The sequence below is a fragment of the Rhamphochromis longiceps genome, linkage group LG8 (assembly GCF_057381845.1).
Source record: "Rhamphochromis longiceps isolate RC_006_pf linkage group LG8, R_longiceps_female_GT1.1, whole genome shotgun sequence".
Classification (NCBI taxonomy): Eukaryota; Metazoa; Chordata; class Actinopteri; order Cichliformes; family Cichlidae; genus Rhamphochromis; species Rhamphochromis longiceps.
This window is the reverse complement of record NC_140564.1, coordinates 30,486,295-30,504,059: the sequence shown is the minus strand read 5'-3', so window position 1 is coordinate 30,504,059 and position 17,765 is coordinate 30,486,295. Positions and strand designations below refer to the sequence as shown.

Sequence of the window (17,765 nt, the reverse complement as noted above, 5' to 3'; positions counted from 1 at the left end):
CCGTTATTACACTCTTAAATCCTACTACTCATTCCTGCGTCTTTGGGGATCTTACAAAGCTTCAAACGACGCGTCGACTATTAAATTAGTCGTCGACGATTTTGATAATCGATGTAATCGTGACTAGTCGACTAATCGTGGCAGCCCTACATCAAAGGATGGGTACACAGTGGTCATAACACAATAGATATGGTCGTTAACAATACTCAGACTGTGGCGTTTAATTAATGCTAAGGGGCACAAAATGTGCCGAGGAAATATCCCCCACACCATTACACCTCCACCACCAGCCTGAACTGTTGATAAAAGGGAAGATATTTTCAGTTTCTTACACAAAATGAGGCAGAAATTGAGACCTTTCGTTCTGCCTTTCTGTCAGCTCAAAGCAGTCCAGCCATTTTTTTCTGGCATCAGTAGGACATTTTCTCTTCAAACCCTGGAGATGGTTGTGTGGGAAAATCCCTGCCCATCTGGCATCAACGATCATGATAAAACACCTTTCTTTCCATTCTGATGATCACTTTGAACTTCAACAGGTCATCCTGAAATGCCTAAACACGTTCAGCTGCTGCTGTGTGATTGGCTGACTACATTAATGTGTTATGAGCCATTAAACAGGTGTACCTAGTAAAGTGGCAGGTGAGTGTAAGTAATTATTGTACTGACCAGTCCAAATCCTTCAGCTCTCTTCACTTTACTTCTTGGTGAAGCAAGCTGTGGTGAAACCAAATTACTCCACTGATTTTCACAACTGTAACACTGTAACAGTGCAGAGTGTTTGTTTGTGTATTTCTCTGTCTGTTTTATGTACATGTTTATCTGTGTTTAACTGCGTGTGTCCTTTCTCTCTCTATTTGTGTATCTCAGGTGACAGGGCTGAGCGTGTCCCCCGGGAAGGACCAGCTGGTTGTGTTCCACACCAAGGACAGCAGGGATCTCGTGGTGTGCCTGCAGGGTATGGTGCCTGCCAATGAGAGCCGCATCGGGGAGCTAGTTGGCACCCTGCTTAGCCATTTCAAGAGGTAAGCAGTGAGGGAAACAAGTAGTAGTCAGAGGAAGGGCAACAGGCACTGGTGAAAGCAGAGTCACCTGTTTATGTGCCTAAATATGATATGTTAAAATGTCCCGAAAAATGTTAGCTGTTCTGATTTAAAGACTTGTGGGTGACACGAGGTGAAGGTAGCTCATTTCTTCTATTTACTGTGTAGAGAAAACTGCTTCCAGTTAATAATCAGCATATTGTCCCCACTTAAACCTTGTGCGGCTCTCATTTGAGGTAATTTCCCGCATAGCTGCAGGAGCAACGTGCTTCCTAAATTGAGAAAATAATAAAATTGGCTCAATTGAATTTCTAGAACATTATGTCAAATCCAGTCACACTGGCTCATATGTGTGGTACTGGCTGATGTGACCTGTGGTTGCAGGATTATGAGGCAGTTAGACGACGCAGCAGCAGCTGTCCCCACTTAAACCCTAATGTTCACTTAATAAGGACTCAGAGCACGCTTCAGGACAGGATATTAATTCGTACATCATTTGTTGTTTTCCTGTTCAGCTGAGAAAGGCAGATGGATAATTGGGATAAAATGTTTGTTAATTCTTTCTAAAGCTATTGTTTCGTTTCTACGTGGTTTTGTGTCCGCTTTAGGTCAAAAATGTGAAATGAACAAAAGTCAGTATGGATGCGCCAATCAGATGTTTTGATAGGACATCAGGCTAATCCTGATTAAAAAGCTGGATTGGTTCTTGCTGACAGCTGTCCAGTCTGTTCAGTTTAATTCTCGGTTGGTCTCTGTTCACTACGCCACGCGTCAGCATCATTGCATTGCTGAGGGAAAGATGTAACGTACGTAACATGGAGGAATCTTATCAGTTATGAGATATTTCACTTTTTTTGTAAATCTTCAGTTTTTTAACTTAACTGCAATCTCTGATCCAGTGAGCTGACATTACTGAGGAAGAACTACGCTATTTTAGATTTATGTCGCCATTTCAATGTTATTTCGCTTCACCTGTCTCTTGTATGCAAGGATGTTCATTCACAGTGAGACTGGGAGCAGGGAAAAGACAAACGCAGTAAAGATCGACACACTAATGTGAAATGAAACTACTGTGCAAATGCAAACCCTGTTCTGAAAAAGTTGGGTTCTTTAAAATGAAAATAAAAATAGAATGCTCATCTAATAAATCAACTTTTATTCACATCAGAGGACATAGAAAACATATCAAATGTTTAAAATGAAGAAAAATATTGACTCATTTCAAATTTGATGACAGCAGCGTGGGAGAGGACCGAGTTTATCACTGTAGTATCTTCTCTTCTTTAATAACAACCTGTAAACATCTGGGAACTGAGGGGACCAGCTGAAGGATTTTTGGAGAGGATTGCGGACTGCAGACAGGGCAGTTAAGCACCCACACTCTTCTACTGTGAAGCCATGCTGCTGTAATAGATGCAGTATGTAGTTTGCTTAAATGCAGGCTTTGCTTAAATATGCAAAGCCTTTCCTGAACAAGTCATCGTCAGGATGGGAGCACACGTTCCTTTAAAACCTGTAGATAATGTACCCCCATACCATCAGACATGTTGGCTTTTTAGTAAACTTTGATAGAAACCTGCTCCTCTTTAATCCAAAGGTTGCATGTCCATGTTTTTGAAAAAGACTTTTGGCCCAGAGAAGATGTGTTTTTGGATCGTGTTCACTTATTGCTTCTACTTCTTTAATACAGCTTTAACCTGCATTTTTGGTTGATTCTCTGAACTGTGAGTTCTGGAAGTGTTCCTGAGCCCACGCAGTGGTTTTTCTTTGAATACTCATGCATATTTTTAATGCAGTGCCACCTGAGGGCCGAAAGATCTCAGGCATCAGAGATCTTCAGGCCCTTTCAAACTAAAAATCTAAAGCTTTTGAAGATATTGTGTACTGTAGATAAAATCTGGGCCAAATTAAATATGTGGATCTATCCACTGTGGGGACCCCTTGCAAATAATCGAGCAGCCGAATGAGGTTATAAAAATTTCTTTAGTTCAGTAAATCTATATTTATTTGTTACAATTTTTTGATAAAGTTACACAAAACGATTTCCCATCTGTTCTTCACAGTGAGAAATATACTGTAGCTTGTTTTAGAAGCAGGCATCCAGTTAAGTCTGGGCATCTTTATTATTCAATCTTTTCAATTTGTGTCACCAGAAAGAAAGTTTTGTTTTTTTTTACCTTCTAAACTTAAAACAAATATAGTGGAGAAATTCCATGTATCCATCTTCTTCTGCTTATTCAGTTCAGGGTTGTGGGAGTTGGGAAAAATTGTGTATTTAAATTCAGTTGACTGGTAATCATAGATTTTTATTTGTTTTTTCAGCTCAATAGTGTCACCAAAGTCTACAGCTGTGGACATCAGACATGCAGGTGATCGGTCCATCTTTTATCGACAGCATAAAAAAGTTTAACTTCGCTGTGTGAAACGTGGTGTGGATCAGAAAATGGACAAAAACAGTCAGAGTGTGTCTAAACGTGCAGTTCTTCTATAATTGCTGTTTTGTGCTCCACCTGCAGTATTACGTATTGAAGTTAGGGAAAATTTCATCATGTCTTCAAATATAAATAAAACATTTTATCCACATCCAGTCGTCAGTCCAACAACTGGCGTATTTATTGAGGGGAGGTGTGTGAACAGTCCTCTTTCATCCAAGCAGCACACACTCGCTGGTTATGGAAAAGATTACAAAGTCATCTATATGGGATTATTTTTTAAACGGACAAAACCAGCTGCCCAGGGACTTGGCTGCAGCATTCAGATAAAAGATGCATCAAGCAAAGAAAACCACTAAGGAGATTGCTAAAACGGCCTCTTCTTCTATATCTTCTTTTGCTTCTTTTGGCTTCTCCCTTTAGGGGTTACCACAATGGATCATCTGCCGCCATCTCTTCCTACCCTAGCAACCTCTTCTGTCAGACCAGCCCTCTGCATGTCCTCTTTCACTTCATCTATCCTTCTCTGTTATCTTCCTCTTTTCCTCCTGCCTGGCAGCTCCATCTCCAACATCCTTTGTCCAGTCTAGTCACTATTCCTCCTCTGTACATGTCCAAACCTCAGCCACCAGCCTTGCCCCTCTAACTTTGTCTCTAAACTGCTCAACCTGAGCTGTCCCTCTGCTATACTCATTAATAATCTTGTCCATTCTGGTCTGAACAAAACTCTTAGCCTCTTCACCTCTGCCACCTCCAGCTCCACCTCCTGTCTTTTTGTCAGTACTATAGTTTCCAAACCATACATCATAGCGGGTCTCACTATCATCTTGTGATGTTACACATCACCCCTGATGCTCGTCTCATACTACAATACATACTGTCTTAACCCGGCTTCTACAACTCCCTATAAGCTTTTTCCTCTGCCTTTGCAACCTCTCTGTCTGCTGTATGCTTTGCTTCCCAGTGCTCCTTCTATTTACCTAGAAAACAGAAGCTTTTTTTCTTCTTCTTGTGTTTGCTAGTGCGCACAAAGATTGGACACTGAAGCACTGGCTAAAGGTCATGTGGTCTGAGTCTAGATTTCAATTATTCCACAGTGGTGCAGAAAAGAGGTACATGAAGTTTATCAGTCATCCACGTCATCGTAGTTTAAGGATTTTGGAAAGAAAAGGATCTGGACTTCTTTAAATCGGATGGTAAGGTGGGGCTAGGCTTCACAGTGGGTTCACCTGAAACCTTGGCTGATTGTGACCCACACCCGTTTTCACACCTTGGCTCGTGTGACTAGGTAGAGGATCCATAGGGGGTCCATTACTCTCTTGGGGACACCCGCATAGGGCTTAAAATCTGTGACTCTCCACCAGTTGCTCTTAGAATTGATGAAGCTTCTCGGATAAGAGGTGAAACATCTTCAAAGAAACTTAAAGAAGTCCAGACGCTTTTCTTTCCAAGCTCCTTAGACCACATGAAGTGATGCACCCATCGTGTCTAGTGTGGGTGCTGATCTGATCTGCTCAAGATTCAGTTGGGACACAACAAGATTCAGCAATGTTGTGTCCCCAAAACTGTGGTCAGCAGACTACCCGAATATACGTAATGAGCTGGAAACGACATGGAAATATTCCAGGATTCAGTGAAAGCGTGTTGAGTGTGAGAAATAATCTTGACGCTCGCCGCAAACCTCAACTTCAATCAGCGTCGGTGGGATGTGTGCCGCTTTATGCAGCGGTTTGACTTTCCCAACATCGATACAAGATCTCAGTGAAAAATGAATCCAACTCTGGATGGAAATCAATATGGTGACATGAGCTTGGCATAAGCTTATTGAAACAATGTATGTGTGCCATCATCAGCACTAAAGAGGGTCGAGTGAACTATTACAGTGTTTTTTTTTTTTTTTTTTTTTGTTTTTTAGTTGCTTGGCAGTGTGTTTAGTATTTTCACATGAGTTGAACTTTGCGTTTTCATGGTAGAAGAAGATGTCAATGTCTAAGCTATGCAAATCCAAAATAAATGACTCAGTCTTAAAATAAACTCAGTAAGCTGCTAAATGACTGCTTAAGATCAAACCAGTGACACAATGTAGTTTGTTGATAGCTGACCTTTTCGTTAATTTGATATACCCATACATTAATGTTTTGATAAGGCGTGTTTTTAAGTCACTGACACTGATTATTATTATTCCTGACCCGTCTACAGTATAGTCTGCTACATGCATTGAGTTCTCTGTTCATGTTTGTGTCTCATTGTGTCTGTGGTTGTAAGAGAGAGACAGGGCGGTGCATATAGTATTGCTTGCAGACAGATGTGCCTGCATCTGCTCATCTTGGTGTTTAATGTGTTTGCAGCGTTGCCTGTGTGTGCGTCCTTCATCATTGCCGTTTGATGGTGTTACCTTGTTCCATTGTGGAGCCCATTTCCCCGTAGGTGTCGGGCTGTTAAGAACCTCCAGTGGGCCTCGCGTAATGACCCTGTATGTGCTTCACATTCAGGCTCATCCATCATTGTGAAACAGTGACAGAACAAAGGGAACACCAGCATGTGCAAATAATGTGTACGTGTTCGTGATTGTGCCTTTGTTCTTAGTAGATTTGTGTGTTGTGTTTGTGGAGGATTTCCCGAGAAGCAGTGTACATGCGATTGCGCTCATGCTTGTGTACTGTAGGATCTTCTGCATCCAGTGTCCTGCTGCTGCAGCTCCCTGTAGATGCGGCTTTAACCTTTATCTCTCCTTCAGCATGCTGCACAGTGTCCATAACAGCATACTGGAAGAAGGGCAGCTTAAATCAGCAACAAAGCAACACTTTATCCTCCTCAAAGTGACATCGAGGCCAAAACAGAATGACACCGCCAAAGGGAATAAATCCTCTTCTGTCATGGCTGTAGTCGGATACTTGAGTTTCCGTGTGGTGCCATATCTTTTTGACAGTTTGCAAATCTGCTTGACATTAATCTGTTTGATATTTTCTGTTATTATTTATTTATTTATTTATTTTGCTGAGAAATGAAAGTATTTTTCATAATGTCAAGCACAAACTTATCAATACCAAGTTCCTTCAAGCTGGAGTGATTCAGAGATTTCGACTCCGCATACATAAGAAGATAACCCTCTTCCTCTTATCGGCCGTGATGCACCACTTGTCTGAAGAAATTCCAAAATATTTCAGTCTTATTTTGCATAAAAAGGAGGAGGGATTAGATTCCCTTGCCTCCAGCCTTTCTTCTTTCTTTCTTCCTCTGCGTATCCTTTTTTGCTCTTCTTTCTTCTTCCTATTTTTGACTATCCCTATTGTCCTGATCTCAGTCTCTCCTGAACCCCTTAGGCCCCCCCTCCACTTGCTCATCTCTCTCTCTCTCTCTGACTCTTTCTCAATCTTTCCTTTTTCCTCCTCTGGCTCCCCCCCTCTTCATTTCTGGAGAAGAGGCAATGAAATATTTAAGGCTGTGCTGCTGTTGAGGCCTATATTTAGACAAGACAGAGCCACCCCCTTTTTTCTCTGTCTTTCCCTTGTGTGCGTGTGTGCTCCTGTGTGTGTGTGTTGACATGCGCACCATGCAGCAGTGACTGCAGCACACCCACAAATCCTCTGCTAGGATAGGAGTAGACACGCTGCATCTGTCACACATTAAAATCAAGGACAGAGTCAAAGAACCCAAAAGACCTCATATATATGTTCCAGCCTCTCTCACTGATTACTATACATCCTCTAATAGTAACAGGGTGGAATCAGGTCTATATCATAAACTGTATATACCATAACACAGTACATTAGTTTGTGAAGTCTTATTTCTTGTTCACCCCACGAAGAATATATCAAAGGACCAGCTATCAATAATGCAAAGAGAAACTATGGTTTCATTAGGACCAGTCTGCAGTGTGGTGTCAATAGACGCATATCAGAAATGCTCTGCCGCTGGCAATAAATGCCAAAGGTAAAGATTATCTGCCACCACAAGAAACGGCTGAATGTTTGCAAGTGTCTTTTTACCCTAAAATGTCTTTGAAGAGGACTTATTTTGCTTGTCCTTATTTTTTATCTTATATATTGTGTCAGTGTTTATATTAAACACGGTAGAAGTTTCAAATTATGAGGTCATAGTGTCTACAAATAATCTGTGTAAGCTAAAAACCTACTGAACTACTGCCCCAAGGAGCAGTATAAGATGAGAAGGGATTATTTTGAACTGTGATTCATGCAAAGCTTCTCTACTAGAGTCTAAGAATAAATATGTGAAGTATAAGGTAAAGCATTAACCAGCACAGAGAAAAAGATGGCAGAGGTATGGCAGTAATTCTCGTTTTCTCACTAGTGTTGCTTAAGACCTCAGTCACACAAGTTTAAAGACCAATCAGCAACCATCTGGTAACCACCAGTCACTGGAAATAAATGTGTATTCCATGATTGGTTGATGAGTGGTTGGTGGGAGCTGCTAGTGGTTGTAAAGAGGTATGAGGACCTCCAAGCCTCCTTATGATTGCTTTAGTTGCTAGCAGGTTGGCGAGGTCATCAGTAGATTGCACAAAAGACAGCAAATCTGCTGGAAACACTCACAGGCTGCTTGCTGAGCTTTACTGAAACTGACAAAAACCAGTTTTGAAATGTGCCAGCAGCACTGGTAAAGCACAACTTTTTCTTTGAAGACAAATGTCCCCCTAACCCTTGTTTTTTGGCTTTGTCTTCCAATATCAGACCCACCATGAATTGCAGGCCATGTTAAAGAACACCATTTCTCCTAACAGGGTGAGGTCTTTGTTAACTCATCATCATGAACAAGAGACTTGCACACTTTTAAAATGTGCACAATAAACCATGACTTGATAATAAATATGAGATTTACTTCGTGCTGTATTCTGTTTAAATGTGTTGCAGTTTATATCTCACTCAGTGCCACATCTCAGGCTTCCATGTTGACTCGCACTTTTCCTCACTGAGAGACAAAATGTAAAAATAACTTTGTAATGAATTATTCATCCTCGTCTTCAATTCTCATAGGTGATAAGCTCCAGGTGGTAGATAAATAAAATTCAATATATATATGCCAAAAAAAAAAAAAAGGGTTGGGATTTTTTATTTTTTATTTTTTGACATTTGAAAGTGGCACTCGGTGGGTTTTACGCCATGTTGATGTTGTTCTGAATGTATTATTAGAAACTTCTTGGCACGTCTTCCCCTCCTAACTCACCGCTGATTCTTTTAAATCCTTGGTTCACATAATCTCTGCTGTTTTCTGCCGTTGTAGTTGCTGCGATGTGTAAGCAGCTGGAATTGGTTTCTTAGATAAAGACTCTGGGAAGTCAAGCTGTTGCTACAATGTCCACAGTGACTAATGAAAAAGCCTGTGCAGTGGATGGATTGTGTGTGGATGTGTGGGGGGTTAAGGACATTGATAGCATCCTTGCCTGCTGTCCTCTGTGTGAATTTGGCTGCAACAAGAGATTAATGGTTTTGTTATTAAAAAATTCGTCAATTAGTCAAGGAGAAGAACATCGGGACTGAATGTAGTGCCAATACAATAACCGATTACATCCTAGTAATAAAACAGTTTGTTTGTTTTGTTTAACAAACCTCTGTATTGACTATTAACTTATTATATATTGATTACATAAAAACTACAGACTGTAAATAAACATTGGGCATAGTCACCTTGATGTTGACTGTTGTTTTGAGGCTGAAATTTAGGGGTTTAGGCTTTAGCTTTAGCTTTTTAGCCTGAAGTGATCAGGTTGTAGCTTGGATAACATGGTACTTTCTCAGCCTGAACAGTTGTATCGCATCACACAGACAGCCTACTATTTATTGTACAAATGTACAAATGAAATATTAGAATTTCAGCAACCAAAACTTGAGCAAAGGCTTCTTGGACAGGCTGTATGTATTGTTAGTGCCATTATCCACACAGCAGACCGTATTACTTTGTCAGTATGAACAAGACATAAACATGGTTAAGAGGTCCAGTTTAGCTACTTAAATTAGCAGAGGTGAAGCAAACAGCTAGTGGCTACATCTGCCCGTGGTAGCAAGGCAGATATATTCCTAAGTATAAGCCTAAGTAGAATTTAAATGGATAAATTATACAACAATTTATACCAACTGCAGCGGTCACAAAAACGCTAAGACAAGTTTATTTGCAGTTTAATGTTAAAGTGTTTAGATAGTTAACAGTGCAGATTCCATTTGCACTTGCTCTTCCTTCTTTTAATGAGAAAAATCAGGCTGAAAAGCATTTATTTCACCTGGAAAAAGTTTTTTTTTTTTTCAATATTTGCCTTCTTTTTATAGACCGATTAAAACAGGACTTTTTATATGATAATTAAAGTATTTGGTGTTAAATTAACACAGATTTTGTTGTGCACCCGTGTAGTTTAGCTTGTTAGCTTTCAATGATATTTAGGTACAAACCAAAGTAGTAGCTGATGTTTTCAGTGTCTGAAATCATAATACTGCATCTTAATAAAAAGTTTTGGTATCATCAAAGTTGGTTAAATTAAATCAGAGGAGAACATCTACCTTCCTCGACAGTCCATCTGATAATTGAGACATTTTACAGAAATAAATCAAAAAATAAAGGACAGAGTAGTGCAAGACAAACAGTCAGGAAATGATGCTGAGTCATTGTTTGTTATAATGACAAATGGAAAAAAACAAGACAGAGAAGAAATCATTTCAGTTAACTGGAAAATGTAAAAGTTGTTCTGGTAAAAGAAAATAAAGCAGCAGTTTGGTGAGTATAACATGACGTCTGACAGATGAAATTAACTGAGCATCACAGCGTGCTTCACATTTATATTTATTATTTTGTGCTAGTTATTTAATTTAAAGTGATTTTTAATTTGAAAATATTTCACTCAAAACTAGGGATGGGTATTGATAAGATTTTCACGATTTCGATTCCATTTTCGATTCTGTTTAACGATTCGATTCTTTATCGATTCTCTTATCGATTCTTTTTATAAAAGGAGAACACTAAGGTCGATTAGCTTAGAACTTTGTTTTATATCTTCTCTTTGAACAACATAGAAATTTAGGAGTAACATGGCCTTACAAACGCAGCAGTGAGATCTTAAGAGATCCACAGCCTACGGCTCCTCAATGGGGTGTCACAGGGTCCCCAGGAAAAAAATTGTAAATGTAAAATAATAAAATAAATATTCTTCTGTAGCAATAACAAAGTATAACATAAATTATTCTGTAACAATTACACAAGAATATCCAGTAATGTCCCTGCCTACAATTAAACACATTCACTTACCGAAAATCGGGGCATCTGCTGTGGCAAATGGGTCCAAGCCTTTTAGCACAAACTTAGTCACTGCTCGGTGACATTCGTCTATCCTGGCCTGAAAGGAGACGCTACCGGTAGACTGCAGCGAGAACTGCCAGCATCTGAGCCAGACTCTGTCTCTCTCATCATGGTCACCTAAACGCACAGTAATGGCAGGTTTTGTAATAAGGCAGATCGCGCTAACATAATATGCACTGTTAGTTGATTATTTACCTGCCGCATTAATGGGAGAGGACGTGCAAACGTTACCGCTGCTGCTGGGTTGAGATTCACGAGTCCGGATCGGAATTAAAAACACGACATTCATTTAAGGTCATCGCGTGTTTTGTGAGCAAATGCTTTTGCATATTCGTAGTGTTTCCTCCCTTAAATGAAATATCTACTTAGCAAGTATTGCAAGTTGCCCTGTTGTCATCCGTTCTCGTAAAGTATAACCAAAGTTTTGAGGCGCCGTGTTTCCTGCCAGGTAAATGACCCTCCGCAACGTGGTGACGTCATTCGGGGCGACTGGAATCGATAAGGGAATCGTTTGCAAAAATGGCAAACAATTCCAAGGAATTGAAACAGTGGGAACCGGTTCTCAACAAGAACCGGTTTTCGATACCCATCCCTACTCAAAACTAAGACTTTGTCCAGATGTTGTAGAGTACACTCGCTCTGGTCACCGACTGTAGAAATCAAAAGAAAAATCAAAATAATTTGCAGGTTTTTGTGGCTCTTGCTCAAACCAGCCATAACTCATTCCCCTGCACTCATCCTACTAGAAGTCTGAGGTCCTCTCAGTTTGAAGACTAGTGGAGTTAAAGCAGTATTTTTATGTATGTACTGATTTTGTTACAACTGTGAATGTTTTTACCAAAAGCTTACCTCCTACATAAGAGCATCCTAGCTTACTTTCTCCTTCCCTCCCTTGTTCTGTCCCTATAAACTGTTCAGGTTTGTCTTTGTGACAGATACATCTTGGTTATATCATTTGTTTCTCTTACTCTCCTGTAACCTCTACCCCACCCTTTGTCCTTCTGTCTCACTCCCACTTGCTTATATTATTCATCCTCTTCTCCCTCCATCCTGTCCGACAGTATGAGTCAGCAGTAGTGTGCAGTACACAACGCTTCATTGATCAGAGTTATGTGGTCAAATTCTCTTTCTGCTTCCTGCCTCCTTTCCTAAAGACTTCAACATTTAGCCTCCCCCTGTCTGCTTCTGACACCCCAGAGGGGTGTTAAATCAGAATGCTTGCAGGGTTTAAGAACAGAGGGGGGGAAATAAACACAGTATTAGTAAGAGTGTTAGGAACAGGGAGAGAACAGCAAGGGAGGTGAGGGAGAGAACAGCAAGGGAGGTGAGGGAGAGACTGCAAGCAATGCAAGAAATGGATCAAATTAGAGATAACAGAAAAGGAAGGAGAAAATTTAGAGGAAGTTGGTTATGGAAAAGTTGTATTTATCTGAATAAAGTCTGACTGATTTGTGTGTTCTTGGTTTAGGTTGCGTATCAGGGATCACATTAGTCTCCAGTAGTAAGATGATGTCGTCAGACATGCTGGCGTCACTGTTCCTTAATTTCCTTTCTGTTTGTGTTTGAGTAAGATCGTTATTTTAGTCATAGACGCGTAAAGCCTGTCCTTCTCTATTATGACAGTAGTCTTTCTTTGTATGGGTGTATTGAGCTTTTTCAAGGACTGGCAGGGTTTTAATGTGAGTCTCCAATGGTTAGAGCTGCGTTCATCCTTTGAGACCCTTTTTCATATTTTATTATTCCACAGTGGATATTTGAACATGGTTACGTACATGTGGAAATAAAAATACTTAAAACATAAATTGTATAGACATCAGCCTTTGTTGGCAAAGCAAAAATAGTAGGCATGAATCTCTTATGTTATGGCCTTTAAATCAAGTCCAGTCAGTGTCTGCAGCAGCAGCAGTGCTCTCATTTTACTTAAGTTAAGACCTGTATGCTTACTGGAATCTGTTTTTCAAGGTAACATGAGACCAAGAGTTGCTGTGTCACTGAAAGTTGACTATACAATCCACCAAAGGTCCATCAGAGGTTGTAACTGATAGGGGAAACACAACAAAATGACTGTCATTTTGTCTTTAAGGTCAGGTTATTAGATCGAATCTCATCCCAGGGCATCAAGTACTACTGTTCAACGTCACTAGTGCCACAGTGGGTGCACGCAAGGCGTTCTTTGGCGTCTCCTGAGTCTGTGTGAGGAAGCCACAGGGTTGGCAGTGACTTAAGTCACAGACAGGTGTCCCACTCTGGAAACCAGAGTTCATGTTCCTGTTTAAGATCTTTGTGTTTTCTTGTTAGTTTAACTTTCACTGGTAAGTTTTGTATCGACTCGAGCTTTCACCCACGACTTGGTTTGGTTTAGGTACCAACAGCTGCTAAAATTAGATTTGATAGGAAAAGCTGGGTTGTAATATATGCCAGCTCAATGTTAAACCTGCCTGTAGAAAAATGGTACTTGAGGCTATCCAGTGCATTTAATGTGACCCCCAACGGATCCTGAACAAGGGTGACAAGACCAGCTGTATTATTGTACTATTGTATATGCTTTTAACATGACCTGATATGTCACAGTAAGCCACATATCTCTGAGATGCCACCAGCTTTATTTGGCACCCAACAGACTCGCACATTCCTACCTGGAATTTTTGCTAAACTTCATCCAAATAACTAAAACACAGCATTAGGCTTTTCAGGATTGTTATCTAAAAGCTGGGAGAACATTATGTGTGCAGTAAATGGGACAACGTGCTAACACATTTGGTGCTTTGAATAAATCAAGGCCATCCATTCATGCAGTTTTTTCTTTTTATAGGAATCAGGTCTGTTTGCTGAGACTAATTAATATTTAAGAACAAAAACTGCTGTTCAATAAATGTGCCAAAGTGATTTTTCTGTTATATGTGAAGATGGCACTAATATCTTTTATAAAAGGAGGGGGAGGGTGGAGGAGAGGAGTGATAAGAAAAACAAAGGGAGAGAATGAGAGAGAAAGCCGACCTGCTTTTGTCTTCCTCTCCAAGGTCACCCTTTCTGCTGAATCAAATATTTCAGACTGATAGAAGTGGGCTTCTCTCTTCTCCTCTTTCGCTCCATCCCTCCTTCTCCATTTCCTCTTTCTCCATCCATCACCCGCCCCACTGCTGCTCCTCATCCCCCTCCCCCTCTTGTTTTTCACTTAACATTCCTCATCCTCCTCCCGCTCCCGCTCTCGCTCTCTCTGCCCCCCCCCCCCCCCCTTTCTGGGGCGCTGCGGATGCAGTTCCCATAGCAACCATCGGATCCATGTTTGTCTGATACGCATGCGATCCATTAATAACCCTGCTGTCTGCAGATAATAACAGCAAATCTCATACTGCAGACAGAGAAATGTGAAAAGAAACATACTAACAAAACTGTAGGACAACAAATTGTAAATAATAGAAAAAATCACACAAAGAAGAAGGAGATGGATATGTTGTGTAATAGAAAATCAGCACAAGCTGGTATATTAGCTTTTAGCTGTCTAGATACTCAATCCTCTGTGGATTTTTCCACGCTATAGGGTATATACATGCTATATTGAACCAATATGACCTTGACTAGTCTTTGATTAGATAGCTAAGGGTGTTTCTTGAACAGCATCTTAGATGTGAATAAAGATTTTTATAGGCAATAATTATAGTCAATTATTTATACTTAAATTAGGTATCAAACCATTTGTAATGACAAGTATGCATTGAAAATAATATCAAATATGTAGAGATAAACAATTTTCTTACTTTTCTTGTGCATTATTTAAGCTACTGGGGAGTTGTACTCTTTATTTCAAATGTTTTCTTTTTTTCCTCATATCTTTATATTTATTTATTCATTGAGGAGACTCACAGTAGTCCACTCCCTGCGTAGTCAGGTATTCCAATAATCACATGTGGAATATACCAACATGTGTGATATTATATTAATTTAGTCTCTACATCATTTAATATTGTTTGCATATATTTTGTTTTACTAAATCATGTATTAATTTCTTCATTTACGTTTGATTATGGTAGTTATGGTCTTCCATAGTAATGCATGGGACAACATATGACTTCAAACCTTTTATATTTTCTAATCTGCAAGTTCACAAATTTCTGCACACACATAAAAGAGACTCGCACACACTCGGAGTCATTGTTATGTGGGCCAGTGGGTAGTCCTACTCGTCTCATTGGCACCGTGCTGCAGCCTGGGGGAGGAGGCTGGCCGGGTGGAGTGATGGATGGCGAGTAGCCAAGCCCAAGTGCTTGTGTTGTTGTGACTGTGAGGATTGTGTGTTTAAGTGTGCCGACTGGGTAAGCATACATTAGAGATAATACTTAGAAGTGTGAAAATGTGCAGTGTATGAATGAAAAAAATGTGTGTGAATGTGCAAGTCAACGTGACCTACTTTCCACTGCAGAGAGCCCCAAACACCGTCTGTCTCGCCACATTTTTCGCTCCTTTTCTGTAACGCACAAGGACGAAAGAGGCGCTGGATTAAATAAAATAGAATAGAATCCAATATATAAAGGGTAATTATTCATTTTACTTTGTGCCTTGTATAGCACACTGAATCTGCATATGTGGAGAAAATTTCACTTTAAATCGCCTTCCCATACCATGTTGTATTATTACACAGTGCAGCTACCTTCAAGGCTGACTTGGTTTTGCATTTTCACATGTTTAAATGACTACTTGAGGATACTTCCAAGAGTAAGTCTGTACCCACGACTGATGTTAAAATGCAAGCCTTTCCAGCAGAAATAAACATGTTTGCAGCCTGATCCAAAAATGCTTTTGATCATTTCCTTTTACATAGGAATCTTATTGGGGGGAATTTTTTAAAAGAATTTCCCCACTGAAGTTTTATTAAAGTTATTAAGACTTTGACTGACCAGTTGTTGCTGACACATGTTGTGCAACATCTGTCACAACTTAAAGAGATGAAGAGACAGACCACACATGGCTGAAAGAAAGTTCAACCAAACCCAAATGACCTGGAGGAAAGAGAGAGAGGCTGAGTACAGACTCACATAAATGCAAATATACATATATATGTATGTATGTATATATGTGAGCAGTCAACCTGGATACCAAACTTTACTCCAAGCAAGCGACTCCTCTGATCCAAGTAGTTACAAAGTGTGGGTAATTATGCCTCGAATACTTTGAACTGCTGAACTCACCTCTCAAGCATGTTTGTGGTGTTGGTCCTTTTTAGAACATCATTATGGTATATCTCACAAATAACATGATTTTCTAGTTAATTGTACCAACAGAAGATGTATGTAGAGAGATTTGGTAAGAGGTTTGAATATTGTATTCATATGATACTAATTAACAGGTGTGTGCGTCTATGTGGCACACCCATCCGGGTATGGATCCATTTTTCTAGCATTAGCTGATAGCTTAGCACCCTAGTCTAGTCTAATATGATTACTTCAATATCAACATAATAATACTAATAATAATAATCAGCACTTTGAAATGGGACTTTACAAGGTAATGGCTAGAACTGGTGGTGATGCATTTAATGTATTTATCAGCTAACAGAAGAAAAGCCTTTTGCATTGATTGCTTTAGCGGTTTTGGTGCATTGAGCATCAATAATTCCACAGTGACGAGCTGAATAGATCATATGTCTTCAAGCAGATTAAAATTAAAATCACCATGAGTGCATCTAAAATTTCAGAGACTCAGTAATTAGTGATAAGACTTTGAGTCCTTGTGTGAATGTTAACAGAATAGTGTTTACGGCGTGTGTTTGCCGTACTACTTGTGAACAGAACTGCACAGATGTAATTAGTGACCTTCTGACAGATACAGCAGTCTGGGACAGATTTATTAAGCATCATTTCAGCTGCGCTCTAATGGGCTGAGATAAGTGTGGCTGGATTTAGGAAAGTTCAAGCTACTCGTAAGGATCAGTTTTTCATGGGAAATTCTCTGAAGTTTAATTGCACCCTCAGTAAATTATTTTAAACCTTGTGGCTTCTCATTATGGAGCGTTGCTGTTTAATTCATATCTGAGCTCTCTGACAAATCTCAACTCTGAACTTTGCCTTTTTAAACTACCCTTCAAATGCCACAGTTCCTGTGGTTCAATGTAGCAGATCAACAAATGATTACAAAGAGGTGACGACTGCAAATTGAACGAGAGGCTCAGCACAAGTGTAACTACAGGGGTCCAACAAAGAGTGGCCACGCATCATACTGATGTCTTCAAAAATTTATTTTTTCCTTTCTCGCTCACTTATTGTCTTCAGACACAGTGTAAACTGAAGAAAACACAAAGTTTCCAACATAAATGTCTTATCAGAGTCTCTCGTGTTAGTGTCCATAAACAGTCTTGAGCAAGCAGAACAGAAAAAATGCAAAATAATGGATATTATGATGATATTTGGTATGCAAACAGTTTTGCAACAATGTAATTAATCAAGTAAATGTGCAATAAATGCATTTGCACTGAATTGTTTAAACTTTAATTGCACTTCTTCTTTTGGTGCTTTCTAACTGTAGAAGCTGTCGAAGGATGAATGTATTAGTAGACTACGGCTGTTAATCCAGTCTGTCTTTTATGGACCAGTACTCACCAGTTTGCATCTGTTTTTATGCACTATATTTCTTCTGCTACATGACCACTTGCTAGCAAAGTAGCTGGCTCTGCATTCCCACAGGAGCTCTGCATGTATGGATATAATGTTCGCTCTTACTGTAGTCTAGTATCTTACTCTCCATGTGGATAAAAGCACAACACAACAAGTGCTGTTAGGCTGAGATGAAGTAGTAGGAATGAATTAAGAGCCTTGATATTTCACGGACTTCATTTCTTCATTGACCTTTACATTTACCCCGTACTCCTCCCCCACCCCCAAACACACACATGTTTCGCCCAGCAACAGCACCATACCATCTCCCAGTGTCAGGCCAATTATGATTAGCCTCAGCACAGTTTCTCCTCCGCCTCCTCCTCCCTTGGACTCTTCTTCTT

The 17,765-nt window shown here is 39.9% G+C and overlaps 1 protein-coding gene across 1 annotated transcript in view; it reads left to right on the top strand.

Moving 5' to 3' along the window:
• Positions 1 to 17,765, top strand: part of myo1d (myosin 1D) — a 129,000-nt gene that overhangs the window by 95,337 nt on the left and 15,898 nt on the right. Inside the window, exon 21 of the mRNA XM_085416984.1 lies at positions 868 to 1,022. Within this exon, the coding sequence (XP_085273110.1) occupies positions 868 to 1,022 (155 nt within the window). The remainder of the gene's footprint in view (positions 1 to 867; positions 1,023 to 17,765) is intronic.